General features: G+C 43.6%; 1 protein-coding gene and 1 long non-coding RNA gene across 2 annotated transcripts in view; one reads left to right on the forward strand and one right to left on the reverse strand.

The window, feature by feature from the left end:
• The first annotated feature begins 3,518 nt into the window (after positions 1 to 3,518).
• The window catches only part of LOC117751946, a 14,342-nt gene continuing 3,383 nt past the window's right edge, over positions 3,519 to 14,477 (forward strand). The window contains exons 1-2 of the long non-coding RNA XR_004611946.1: positions 3,519 to 3,982; positions 12,230 to 12,232. This is a non-coding gene — a long non-coding RNA (uncharacterized LOC117751946). The remainder of the gene's footprint in view (positions 3,983 to 12,229; positions 12,233 to 14,477) is intronic.
• LOC117751843 (mucin-5AC-like) lies at positions 3,901 to 11,999 on the reverse strand. Its single transcript, XM_034568829.1, has 6 exons — positions 11,815 to 11,999; positions 9,603 to 10,177; positions 9,186 to 9,347; positions 8,447 to 8,651; positions 5,866 to 8,226; positions 3,901 to 5,476 (listed from the first exon to the last, which is right to left on the reverse strand). Exons 2-5 carry the CDS (start codon positions 9,745 to 9,747, stop codon positions 6,297 to 6,299), a joined length of 2,442 nt encoding a protein of 813 aa, XP_034424720.1. The 5' UTR covers positions 9,748 to 10,177; positions 11,815 to 11,999; the 3' UTR covers positions 3,901 to 5,476; positions 5,866 to 6,296.

The raw sequence follows: 14,477 nt of genomic DNA on the forward strand, positions 1-14,477 counted from the left end.
CAAGAGAAATTCCAGTTTTTCATGGAAATCCACTGCATTACTCATCCTTCATGCGTATGTTCGAACAAGTGGACGACCTCAAGTGCTTGTCAGAAGAGAAAGCCCTGAACTGGAGTGTCCTCAAAGCAGAGGATACAAAGGGACTTCAAGATTATTCGTTGTTCTTAAGAAGCTGAACAGCCCAACACACACGAAGACAGTCTTTAATATGAAAAGGAGGATCGGTGATACTGCTGAGTTTTCCTGATCGGTGCTGCTGGATGAACGGAGACAGGTGGTGGATTTAACAGTTTTATTCAGTATATCTTCACACACTGTTAGAACAGGCTGGTTTAGTTAGGTCACACACATACCTACACACATCCAAACATACACACTATTCATTAGATAACTCTAATGTTTAGCATCGTTATCATCGTGATATTCAGGGATTTGAAAGGATCGTCTCTTCTCTGCCTCCTTCGACTCCTCTGACAGAAACCTCATGCAACAAGGAAGGACAGAAGAGACAAGATAACGAGGAGAAAATCGTCTTTAAGACAGAGGGAGGGGCTTCTACGATAGAAGGAACATACTGAAGTTTTAGTAAATTAAATCATTTGTCAAACACTGAAGGCGTGAAAGTTGATCAAATGAGTTTTCTGAAACTCTGAGTGGGTTCACATTTGAGGGTCAGCACAGGCTGTAAATAGAGATGGAAAACAGGATGGGTCCCTAAAGTGAAGCCAAATCATCTGGATCGCCCCCTGGTGGCTGGCTGCAGAACAGGTCGAAAACCAGCCTCCTCCATGTCAACAGATGGTACATCTGGGATCTAGTTGAGGCAAATCTGTTCTTGTCTTGGTCAAAGAAAGATTCAATCTTAAATCTTCTCGTCCAGATCCAGTGTTTTTTATTTTTATACGTCAATTGTGTTTCGCCTCAAAATGAGACAGTTAAGAGAAAATTAATTTAAGTACAAGAAAACAACATTAGATGTTTTCATCTTGTACGTCCAGGAGTCGAAAGGTTCAGTGTCTTGCAGTGTATTTACTTAGTTGTACGGTTTATGTTCCTTACTTAACGTAAAATAACTTAACGTGGTTTGTCCTGCCTTTGTAGGTTTCACTAATCACCAGTAGAGGTTAATTTAAAATGTTTTGCTTTTAAAGATTGTCCTGATGTCCATACTGGGAAATCAAATCTGACCTGTCAGTGTGAATCCAACCAGTGTGAAACTCTAGGAGAGGACTATTTTCTGAATGTTTTCATTCACCGACATTAATTGAAAAACTAGAAAAAACTTGACAGAAAGAGGAAAACACCGGGTTTCCAAGCGTTAGCTGGTCTCTGACATCAGCCTCGATCATCTACGCTGTCATCAGCCACTCGGTTGAAGAGTTTACCCAGGAGTGGATCACAGCACCGCGAGTGTCAGGAACTTCAGAAGCAGTTTAACCCCCAACCCATAGAAGAGACAGGACACTTCAATTCACCTGGTAGAAGTGACCTTGACATTGACGTTAGAAATCAATGTCCAAAGTAACATGACGGATTTGATGCCAAATTCAAAGGACTGTTGGGTCTTGGTGGAGGGATTCACCGCATTGAGACACATTCTAATGTTGACAATCCCCGGTACTGTGAATGAATTTGGATAAAATCCTCAATAACTTGACACACGTCACATTTACAGCAGCTGCTTTCCTTCAGGAGGCTGATGTGAGAAGCTGCAGATGCTTTGGGAACCGGAGCTACAGACAGATTTCAGACATCCCTCCAGTCACTCTGGTCGAAAGCCCACACCCACACAGAGCGAGAACAGCTCTATCTAATGCTAAGTAGTAACAGTTGTCAAGTAGAAATGGCACTCTGTAACCATGGAGATATATAACCTTATTAGTTCAGGTAAACAAAAAACACCATCAACCACAACATCAACCACAACATCGACGGCTCGGTGTCACCCTCGAGGAGCTTCCTCAGCCTCTATGGACTCTCCATCCTCAGGCGTGAATGTTGCCTGGATTCCATCAATCAAGGTTGCGTTTATTTGGACCCTCGGTCTCAGTCGAATCGCTTCGTCGTCGGAAAATCTCCTTGAGCTCTCCAAAGTCCAAATCCGCTCAAAACCAGATTCCTGCGTCTGTGAATTTTCCCACAGAGGTTTAGAAAAGGAAGATTGGATCATTTTCATCCGTCCATGTTCGAATCCAATCTTGTGCACAAAACATCCAGCTGTCAATCAGTTTGAAATAACCGTCCGCTCCGTGGCAGGACATTGATTTTTGTCGTAATGAAGTCCAACATAGCTTTGTCCATCATGGGCATCCGTATGGTCATAGCCATTGTCCTTTTTGTGACAAGTCTGTGTTGTAATGCAGCATGGACACAGGGTTTAAGGATCATTCAACCAGACTCGAGGTCTTTCCATCGGAGAAAGCTGAATTAATGATATCGGTGAAACAACCGTCAGGTGACCACTGCACCACAGGGACCTGAGAACAAAACATCTTTTTCGGTATTGAACGGTATTGCCTCAAGATGCTGCGGCCTTACTTTCTTAAAGGAGACATATTATGTTGAGTTTTTTGTGAATGTAGAAGTTGTGAAAAGTTAAAAAAAGCCCAAAGTCTATGAAGCACCTTGTCAGAAGTCAGGATCATACTTCCACATGATCCTGATGGGATGGACCAGGTTGGTTTCAGACAGAGTTTGAAGTGATATCAGGAGGGGGGGGGGGGGGGGGGGGGGGGGGGGGGGGGTCTTGAGGAGACAGGAACTAAAACCAAGTGTTTGAGACAGAGGCTGAAAAGAGGAGCTGCAGCGATGGACAGTCTGAGGAAAGATATGCGTTTTCTGAACATTAGAGCATGTAAACATTTTACAGTAATAACATTAAAATGCTGAACAGAATATGTCTCATTTAAGCAACATTCGGACGAGATTAACAACACAAGGGAGGGAGAGGAGTGAAATATAATCACCGGAGCAGAGGTTTATGGTTTGTAAACAATGAAAAGCTCCTCATTACCGAAATACAGGTGATCCCATCCATAAGTGCACTGCACACGGGAGGTGCTAAAAGCTAATTCTGCTCATTTTAATGTCGCCAATGGGATGTAAATTATTGTTATTGTGGCTGTAATTATAACTGAAGAGGTGGTGAAATATTACTAACATTCATGTTCTGGGCAGAACTAAAATCACAGAACAGAAAATGTTAAAATCCCGCTCCGTCACTTCGAGGCGTGAATCCCGTCCGAATGAGACGTCATTTGAACATTTTCACTCTGAAGAATTTGATCAACCAATCATCTGCCGGTACAATCTGATGACATCACTGCACATTCTTCCTCTCGTCGGTTTCTCTCGAGTTTTTTTTTTTCCCAACACACGTCAACATCTGGTTTGAATCAACACAGTTTACGTGACGAGGTGGAAGAGACCTTCAGCTTTTGTCAGAATCTGCTGTGGAACAGGTTTTTCCTTTTTATAATGACAAAGATCAAGGTGACGAAATCGTTTTCTTCATTTCTACACAATTAAAAACTATTACAAATTGTGTGTTGGCAAACCTGAGTCTCTTGTGTTGGAAATGACTCGTCTCTTTAGAAGAACACACCAGCCTCTACAATCCTTTTCTACGGAAGAGTGTTGGAATCAGGCGAAAGACACAAAAACACGGTGGAAGGATGTGTTACAGGTCAGGGAAAGACCGATAAAGATTTGGTGCGAATCCAGGATTTGTTTTTCTAACATTGGGAGATAGGACGTATTTCAACATTTTCAATAATTCATGGGTCTTGATGGAAATATTCCGGCATGCTGTGGCATTGCCTATCTGGTGCAGCTTGATTTGAATTTAACGGGACTCGTTTGTTCTGATACCTGACCCCTCCACTCTTCCGTATTTCTCTGCAGTTGTTGGGTAAAAACTTCACATCTCCAGGACAAAGATGTGTTTTCTTTGAGATACTGATGCATTTTTCAGTTTGTGTGTGTGTGGGGGGGGGAGTAGGATTTCCCTCGACCAAAGCCAACCACAGAGAAGTGCATCATATTTCCGTCACCTCAACTGGAGCGACAAGGTTTTCACCCAACAATGACGATGTGTCGCAGTCGTCCTGAATTTTTTATTTACACACAGACTCTTGCTGATGAAAAATATTGCTCTTCACTAATTCAGAAGGTGGTTGGAAATTCACCATCATGTACAATACAAATGTTACTAACACTCTGTCATTGACAAAATATACTCTACCTTTAAGTCTTTCTGTCACAAAATATCAATAATGACACACTGATCGATCCGACGGTGTACGAAACATTAATATGTTACAACAAAAGGCCTAAAAATAAATTGCGTCGACTCCAGGACTGTCATTTTTAAAGACCTCGAAAGAACTTGTGGTTTTTTGTAGGGTGAAGTCGATTCAGTTTACTGATCCGGATGTGAATGTTAAAAGAAGGAGAGGAGTCTACGAACTGAGAGAATGGTAGTTTCAGTTTAGATGAGGACTAAACGTAGCTTTGTTGCATCTGACCTCAAATTCAGATGAAGAGACAAAGACGATGACACGCTGCCGTCTCTGTTCTGTTTGGTGCTTTGTTTCTGTCTAACAGCCGCCATTGTTTATTCCAATTTATAAAAAAACGCTTTTGATGCGAAGAGCAGACCCGCAGGAAACCGACTGACCCCCCCCCCGGCCATGAAACCTTCCACATAGGATCGAGTTAAACCAGTAATGCATCAAATCTGAGGAGCCCTCTCTCCCATTTTATAAACTACCCACCCAATCCCTCTTTCATGACAGACGTCTTCGTCAAGTCGTCCCTCCAAACGCATGAATCAGTCTTCCCTCTGTCAGTCAGCATGAATCATCCTCCCACATCCTATTTGTCCCTTGTATGTTTCCAAACCGCCGTCATCACCGGAGACGAGCGAGGAGTCTCACGCTAAACATTCAACTATTTAAAGTTGCTTTTCTCTTTTTGGTGACAGACGTAATAAAAACAACGTCATTTCTGTCAGAGGTGTGACGCATCCCAAGGCGACCATGTTCGCACCATGTGGGACAGAAGGCAGACGTGCATGATTCGAATGTTTAGGACTTGTGAGCGCGCACGTCATTGGATCACTTAACAACTGGTGGAGTGACGGTTAAAAATCCTGTGCATGGTCAACGCAGCAGTTCATCCATAATAACTGAATTTAATTTCGTATGCTATGACATTTCCCCCATGTCTTTACTTTTTTAGTCACTTCTGCATTAAGTGCAAAGTTACTCAACTGGAACTGTTAGAAAGATCAGTCTGCGTTTTATTTACGACTGTTGACGTGACTGCTGTTTGCAAACTGGTACCTGGTCTGAGATCTGCGTTATCGTGTCCTCAATGATTTAGTTTTCCGAAAGTTTAACTAGTTAGCTAAACATTGCATCTTTTTAAAGCTGCCGCAAATTTATAATGACTTGTAGTTCAGTTTAAAGGTACCCTGGGTTTTTTTTGGACCACTAGTGGCCTTAAGAAACAATGTTTTAATGGTCCAGACTTAATAAATATGCTTCACAATTTTTTTATATAATCAACTGCTTATAGTGATGAATTTGACCCTGGGCAAAAGTGATAACTAGAAGCTTCCACATAGAATTTGATTGGCCAAATATATTGACATGCAGAGTGTGAATGCATGGGAACACAATTTATCGCAGTTCAAGCAGTCTTTTGAAATACGTATATCGCGCATGTTGATATCGCGATAACGATAGATTTTCGATATATCATGCAGCCTTACTGTTAACTAAGTCACCTTAACCTCCACAAACTAATCTGTTATCAGACCGACTGAGAACATCACTGATGGATCAACAGACACATCACAACCAGCTGTTTCAACCTCAACTCGGACAACTCACCAGTGTTTCTCTGTTGGGATTAAACTGGGGAGCAGGAGACCTAATTTCTCTTGACATTCTCTAGCTGACAGCAGTTCTCTAGTGCAGTGGTTGTAAAACTTTATCAACCTTGGAGGCGATCTGAGTAAACGCCTCTCCTCCTTTTTAAAACTCACATTACACTGGAACCATGACCAATCAGAATTCCAACTCTCAGTTGAATAAACAGGATTGAGTTGAGATTATGCTTCTCATTGGATCTTTTGCTGTGACACTTCCAATGCCTGTGCTGGTCTGACTAACAGCTGCTGAACAAGCAACATTTATTGATATGATGTAACCCGTCAAATTCAGGACAATCTCCAAAATCTGTTTTAATTCCTCTTCATGCCTTGTCTGGATGGCGAATGGTTTGATCCGTCAAACCGTCTCCATGACAATGACGACTTCACCACTGTCCTCCGAAGTTGGCGTGGTTGAGGAGGTGGGGTTACACAGTGTCAGTTCCTCCCCTGTGGTTATCTGACCTCTGGCAGGGCAGTCCACACTATCATGGAGATCAGTGTTTCCACCTCCTTTTTTATCCCTCTCCCCTCCTCCTCCTCCTCTCCTACTGTCCTCCATCCTTTCCGCCCTCTGTTCTTCCTCCTCCTCCTCCTCATCATCATCTTCCTTCTCTACCCGACACCTACACACCTCGATTCCAGAGTCACCAGTCAGTCGTCGATGTCTATACTGGCTCTCATCAGCTCCCATGTCATCATCTTCATCCTCATTGTCCTCCTCCTCCTGATTCTCTTCTCCGTCCTCCCAGTGGGGAGGCCCTGGTTCAAAGACATCCACACAGGGGGAGAAGAGAGTCTGTTTCGGAGGGGACTGAGTGGCACGAGGTGAGGGGGAGAGTGAGGAAGCATGGCCGGAGGAAGATCCACCTTTGTCAGACTGGTGTAGAGCAGTGAGTGGGTCCAGAAGTAAAGCTGGGGCTGGGAGGGAGGTGGAGGCCGGGGCTTGTTGGGAGGAGAGAAATGGACGAGAGGGAAGGGATGAGGATGAAGACGGGGATATGGCTGAAGGGGGCGACTGAGAGGGAGCAAAATAAGATTCAGACTGTATGGTTATGGCTGGACAGGAGGAAGAAGGTGTTGGGACGGTGAACAATTGAGCCAGGACCAGACAAGGACCCGATTCAGTATCCGGATTGAGACAAGATACAAGACCAGCTACAGCCCCTGGGTGTTGGGGCAAGTCTGAAATTGGGCAAGGAGGAACCGAAGTTAGACCTGACACCAGTGACAGCTCTGGGATCTGGCAATGGGCTAAGGTGGGTAAAATGGGTGCTGCATCTGCGGCTAAGGTAAGGGTAGAATGTGAAGGAGTTATACCAGGGTTAAATGTGGAAAGCGGAACAAGGGTAGTTTTAGTTTGTGAGTCTAGCACTGGGGTATGGTTTGAAGGTAACAGTGGGTCTGAAATGGGGGTAAGGTTAGAGGGTTCTACTTCTGGACAGGTAAAGTTTATAGTGTCTCCGGCTTGGTTTGTAGGCACTGGGTCTGGAGCTTGGGTAAGGGTTGAAGGTGCTGGGATTGGCACAAGGCTAGGATTTGGGTCCAGGGTTGGGAGACCAGCAGAGCCTGTAAGCAAGGCCAAAGTTCTTTCAATATCTGGAGACGGTACTGAAGTTGGGCTACTAGGAACGTTGGATGTATCAAAAGTCCTTGTTAAATTGAGGGTCTCTACAGTAAGTTCGGCTGTCAGCCTTTTAGAAGTGTCGTCTGTTGGAGTAGAAGGGCTGGACTTTAGTGTAATTATCGGAGCAGGGGTAGTTCTAGGGCCCTCAGCTGGGAACTCAACGCTTATTACTTGGATGGAAGGGAGTGCTGAGTCAACAACACTTGGACAAGGGAGTATACTGGAGCTACAAGTGCTAACTACCGTTGTACATGGTCTTAGATCAAGCTGTTGCTTTATGGGAGATGTAGTTCCAACAATAAGGGCCATTTCTGAACCAGGAGAGGATGGAGGCTGAGGGGAGGCCGCCCTGGTAACTACGGCCACAGTAACAGTCTGGTTGGGAACCGATGAGTCCTGAGGTTCCTGAGCTCCGGCAGCATCCACCTCATCGATGTCAATGGCCACTGAGGCCACAATCCTCTCAGAAGCAAATCGTGTCTCATTTACCTCTAAGCAGGAAGCCGCAGCAGTGATGGTTTCCATGGTGACATCAAGTGTGAGGGGAGCCACCTCACTCGGAGTGGAGGCGTGGCTTGTGTCAGTCTCATACGTGACAGGCGCTGATAAGGAGGAGCTACATGGAGAGGAGGGGCAGCAGGAGTCACAGGAACAACTGGAGCTACAAGAAAGATACAAGCACATCATTCATCTAAATTTATATAAACATGAGCAATTGTCTCTGCTTACTGTGCACAGTTTGTCATGTATCTCATCTACAACAAAAATAAAACATAACTTCTCGTCGATTTGAGGTATTACAGTTGGTAGCAGCGGTAGTTGTGACAATAGTCTCAATGATATTAGCAGTATTCTCCCAGTAGCGTTAGAAGCATTGTCACCTGTTATCAGAGCTGAGAGAGGATGGACCATCGCTGAGCGGTCGGTGCAGCAGAGGGCCATGTTGCGTGAGCAGGTGGGGGTCTGCGGTACGAGGGGGCTGTGGGTAGCGTGGAGTGGTGAACACAGAGCTGTAGGGTGGAGGAGGGGTGGAGGGTTGAGCCGCCACTTCCTCATAGGACGGCAGCTTCAGAGACGCCAGGAAACCTAAAAACAAAATGGGATTAAGGTTAAAGCAAAGTGGCCCAAGATAAAGGTCCCTGAACAAATTTAAACCACAGACGTTGTGGTCAGTAGCTTAAATGCCTCGAAAACAGGATGTGATGTCAAGGTTTTGATAAATAGATATTGATCAGAGCATTAATAAAGTATAGACCCTAATAAATATCAAACAAAACACAGAGAATTACTAATAGTTGACTGAGCAAATCTATTCGAAGTTAAAAGCAGTTAAACTCGTACTGAATCCAAATGGAAAGGATTTAAAAGAAAAAGTCCTTCTGAGAAGCTTCAATTCAGTGTAAAGAACGACTTCACGGGAATGGACAAGTTCTACTCATGAAAACTGGCACAATTCCCCTTTAAGGAAAACTCCACTGGCATCTGGCAACAGATTAGAAAAGCGGCATGTCACTTGACAGCTGAGGGTCAAACACCAGAGGAAAAAAAACAAGCAGTGGCGTCATTGTGTTGATGTTGAGAGAGGAGTTTGAACAGCGACAGGTGGGTGGGCGTTCTTACTGAGGTCCAGCATGGAGGAGGGGTAGGAGTTGGCTCCGTGATAGGCCAGCAGACTGATCTCTCTCTGCCTCTGCTGCTGCTGGACTCTGAGTTTGGCTCGGCGGTGTCGGTAGGCACAGCAGCAACTGAACAGGATGAGGATGGTCCACAGCAGCCAGAACCCTGAACACAACATTAAAGGCGTTAACACGCTGCTACAACTCCACCTATCAGTCTAGTATCTGAACATTTACCAGGGCAGATTTAATATTAAAAGACTTATGAGCATGTACAGAACCTTCATCTCATATTTAACCTGTTAGGGCTGCAATAATTATATACTATATAAAGGTCGGTGGCATTAGTAATTCCTTGACAGGATCACAGGGTACGTCATCGGGGGCATGTTACTTCTAGTCCACAGCACAACAAACTTACACCAGAGTTCGTAGTAGTAGGTGCAGCAGCCAGTCTCTCCGCAGCAGTGTCCCGTCTCACACAGGTATCCTCCGTTAGCGTTGGCCCCAGGACAGTACCGCGGTCTCCCCAGCAGGGGCAGGCTACCACCGGAGTGGTACTCCATCGCACCCCTGCTCTGCGTGGACTTAGTCCTGCGCCACCGCTACCTGCTCACCACTAGCGCTAACTAGCCGTTAGCTGCCAAGCACCTGATCCTGGTCAGAGTCTAACTACATTTTTAGGTCATTTGTTTTCAAGCTGAATTTAAATAATGGATGTGGACAGGTGTGTGGTGAGCTAGCTCTTAGCTGCTAACCTTGAATAGCTTCAAAATGAAGCTGAACTACATTTTCAGAGCAGGTGAATAGTAGCTGTTTGCTAAGATTACAACAAGGCCGGGATAACGGACCTACGGGTGCCGCTGAATGTCTGTTAGCATCAAAATGCTTTCGTACACTTGAAGTATTAGCACGGAGTACTGCATCTAAATACTACGAGAACTGCAGCTGTGGTAGAGAACCAGCAGGGGGAGCAGGACGACGGCTGATATAAGTCTGAAAGGCAGAGATAAAGAAAAAAAGACAATAGTTTATTGATGAACAACAGGAAAGAACGTAACACACACACACACACACACACACACACATACACATACACACAGCTGACATGTCCACTACTACAGGCCTGTTTATTATTCATCACTGCACTGACTCAAACCACAGACCAACACAAAGCTCCCTCTCTGTTCGACACACACTCACACTCACACACACACACACACACACACACGTTTGTACTACCATCACATCCTCTGACCTCAAAGCTTAAGGATAAGTTCATCTTTTTCTAATCTGTCTTGAAATGCAAGAATATTTAAGATTTGGATTTTTTGATGTTTTTCATTTGAGTAAAAAAGCTTTTAAAAAAAAAGATATGGCAATTTTTCACATTTAAGCGACGGATTAAGTTGCAGTTAAACAATTTGTCGATCATCTAATGGATTAATCAACCAATAATTTCAGCTGTAAAGCAAATTGATAAAAATTGAAAAAAAAGTAATGTTTAAAAATTGTGTGAAAGATTTATATAAAAACATTGAAACTTTTTTGTCGTTTTCAGTTGCTTCTACAAATAAAAAAAACCCTGTGCAGAGTCCCAACAGTCTGCATCAAATCACACAAAACAGGTCAAAATGTCACAACATGCAATTTAGTAGAAATGCTTGTGTGAAAAAATTCTGACGTTTGTCATCTAATGTCAACAACTTGGTTGCTCGACGTGAAGTTTGTTCCGACTCATTATTAAAAGTAAAATCTGACAAATCCAGGTTCTCAAATGTGAAGTTTTGCCGCTTTTCTTGGTCCTAAATTTCTTGGAACATTAATTTTTGAGGGTTTGAGACAAAAGAAGACATAAAATAAAATCTCTCTAGACTTCCCTGTCTTATGTCTCACAGATCAAACTATTAATTAAACCTGAAATAAAAATAAGTGTTAGCAGCATCAAATTATATCGGTTTCTTCGTTTATCAAAAACCTTGATCCCAGTGAGTCTTAACCCTGAAACAGTTCAGAGACAGAACCTGACACTGCGTCCTCACTGTGGACACACACACACACACACACACACACACACACACACACACACACTCTGACATACTGCTGCAGAGTTCACAATCACAGGACACGTTGGTCTGTAAAGAATTTCTTACAAGGCCAAGTTCTCCCTGCATGCTGCAGTGCTGCACACACACACGCACACACACACGCACGCAGACGCACGCCCACACAGGGGAAACTGCTATGAAATTACTGCCTTTGCAGCGCGGTAAACATGATGGCTTGTGGTCAGTGATTTCAACACATACACACACACGCACAAACAAACACGCACACACACACACACACACACACACACACACATATACACACACACTCACACACAGAGGCCATATGTGTTGTATATGTGAGACAATATAATGTCAATACACACACGATGGTTTTATACACAGCCAGTGTGATGTGCAGTATTCTGTGTATATATATTTAATGTGTGTGTATATATTATTTGTGTGTGTGTATATATATTTATATATAAATAAATAATAGGTGTGTTTATTGACAGGCTGCAGACGAACCCTCAGCCTCAGTCTTTAAATCCTCCAGTAGATGATAAACAAAAACAACGGTACCTCTCCATCCATCCTCTTGTCCTCCTCCTCTCAGTCTGCGGGCCTCGGAGCCTCTGTGGTCGGGTCGGTGGGTGTCTGAGTGTCGGTGCTCGGTACCGCCGGGGCCTCCTCTCTCCGGTTCCCCGCCTCCTCGCTCTCCCTCCTCGGTGCGACCCTCCGCCAGCCCCGCCGCCATCAGCGCATCAAGCCCCGCAGAGACACACCGCACACTTCCGCCCTGTCGCCTTGGAAGATTTCAAAATAAAAGTCCCAAATTTAGCTGAAGGCACCTGTTCAGATCTCAGACTGTAAATAAAGATGACAGCTCCCCTTCAAGTGAAGCCAAAACATCTCTATCGCCCCCTGGTGGCTGGCTGCAGTATAGGTCATGAACCCCGCCTCCTCCATATTAGTGATTACTGTGATATTTCTGGAGGAAGTGGAGACGTGTCGTTTGTCCTTATTTACAGTCCTAGGTCATTACACATTTAATTTAAGTATATTTAAACATCATAAAAACACATGACATAATTTTCCTCAGCACGTTGTGATTACATTAAAACATACCAGACCTCCCAGACGTGTTCATCACTTTTAAATGTCCCCTGGAAACACTTCGGTTGTCGTTTTCCATAGGGCGTTTCTGTAATGTGTTGTTTTGTGTTGTGCGTAATGTGATGTGTTATGTTGTCTGTAATGTGTTGTTTTGTGTTGTGCGTAATGTGTTGTGTTGTCAACTTGATGAAGATGTTTTCTTACTTTGCTTGTGTTTTGTCTACTTGCATGTGTTATCCTAAGTCGCAGTGCGTTGAGCGCTCAGGGCCACCGTACACAGCAGCTGATGACGTGCTGATTAAGAACAGGTTGAGTCGACAGATCATTTCCAACAGATGAATTATTACAATGTTTTGATTTTTTACTTTGACCAAACTTCTATGTCTGGGATTCCGTCAGTGACGAGATTTCACTTTTATTTTGTAACGATGGACTGTTTCTTGTTTAAACCGGAAGCTTTACCTGTGTGGTTTTTCAAACTCGACAGACCCGCCATTACACATCCTGCTGCGCACACACAAACACACACACACACACAAACACACATACACACTCACACGTCTCCTTTATTTCATCATCCTTCCATCGTCCTATAATTGATAATCGATCAGCGATGAACTGATGAATCGAACAGATGATGGATTCTCATGGCGGACGCTCTGGCCTCTGATTGGCCCGAGGTGACGGGCTGCGGGCCAATCAGAGCGCGCGCTGCAGCTGGTAGCAACAAGAGGGAACTTTTTTTTATTTTTTTATTTTTTCAATCAGAGTTTAAAACTTTATTAACACGTGACCGGATCAATTCATGTGTTTATATTTACTCTAAAGGGAAATAATCTGCTTGATGATGACGTCATGTTGGGGAGGGGGTCCCTAACCTTTCAGCCCTAAACCCCAGATAATCTTTGACCTCTGACCCCTGTTATATCCGGAGGTCAATGAAGCTGAAGATTTTATTCATCATTCATATTTCTTATTTTAAAAAGTTCCCTGCGATGATGTAAACTGTGACATCATCAGATGATTTTTGTGTGGTCACATTTTAAATCTCAGACTTTGAGACAAATTCATATTTAATATAAAAGTGCAGAATCCTGGTGTTTACATTGATGATGAATTAACTTGAAATGTGACAAAAGGAAAAGGAGCAGTGACGAGTCCCAGTTAATCAACGAAGAAAAAAGTAGTTTAAAATAAACCAGGTCTCTGTATGTAATGTTGTGGCGCCCTCTGGTGGAAGGTGAAGGAAATGAAGGACCAACACACAGATTTTCAGAACCTACTATGATGTTATGAGTCAATAAATATATATTGTGTTGAATATAATGATTCTTATTTTCCTGTGGATAAATTAACTAATGAGTCAAACAACTCACCAGCAGGAGGCAGAAGACTGGAGCCGAGGAGATAGGGGGTAACTGTGGTAACACGCACACACACACACACACACTTCACTCACATGTTGTTAAACTGAGGAATGCGGCAAGTTACAGTAACGACCAGGTTTGTGACGGCACCGCCCATCAGTGTGTGTGTGTGTACATGTGTGTGTGTGTGCATCCTCTAAAACAGATGTTAACTGACAGGTTACCTCCTTCCTCTTCCTGTGCAGGTGAAAGGTCCGAGGTCAAGTGATGAGGTGGAGCTTCTGCTCCCTCAGCTTGTTTACGACGAGTCAACAAGTTTCTCTGTGACGGAGACGATCAATCAGTGGTTTCAATAAAACAAGAACCAAACTGAACTGAACAAGATGGCGGCGCCGTATCCCAGATATTCTGACGTCTCGTTTGTCCGGAGGTTTTTCCTGCTGAAGTGTGCGACCACTTCCTTCTTCATATGTGAAACACAAACTCCAGAAAATGTTTGTAAAATAGTAATAATAATGTAATACTGAGGGTTTGTTCATGTATTATACACAGTCTGATTTATAGAAACATTTTATTTAAAAAAACATGAAAAACATTGACAATATTTGCAGATTTATGAAGAGATGGAAACAGATCAATAAAAATCTCCTCTGTAAAAACCTGTGACTCTAAAATGTCAACAACATGAATCAAAAGATTGAACCTGGTTTTATTCAGTGCTTACGACAGAGTGTTAGGGACACACAGGAAAAATTCAATGAT

The sequence above is a fragment of the Hippoglossus hippoglossus genome, chromosome 18 (assembly GCF_009819705.1).
Source record: "Hippoglossus hippoglossus isolate fHipHip1 chromosome 18, fHipHip1.pri, whole genome shotgun sequence".
In the NCBI taxonomy this organism is placed as follows: Eukaryota; Metazoa; Chordata; class Actinopteri; order Pleuronectiformes; family Pleuronectidae; genus Hippoglossus; species Hippoglossus hippoglossus.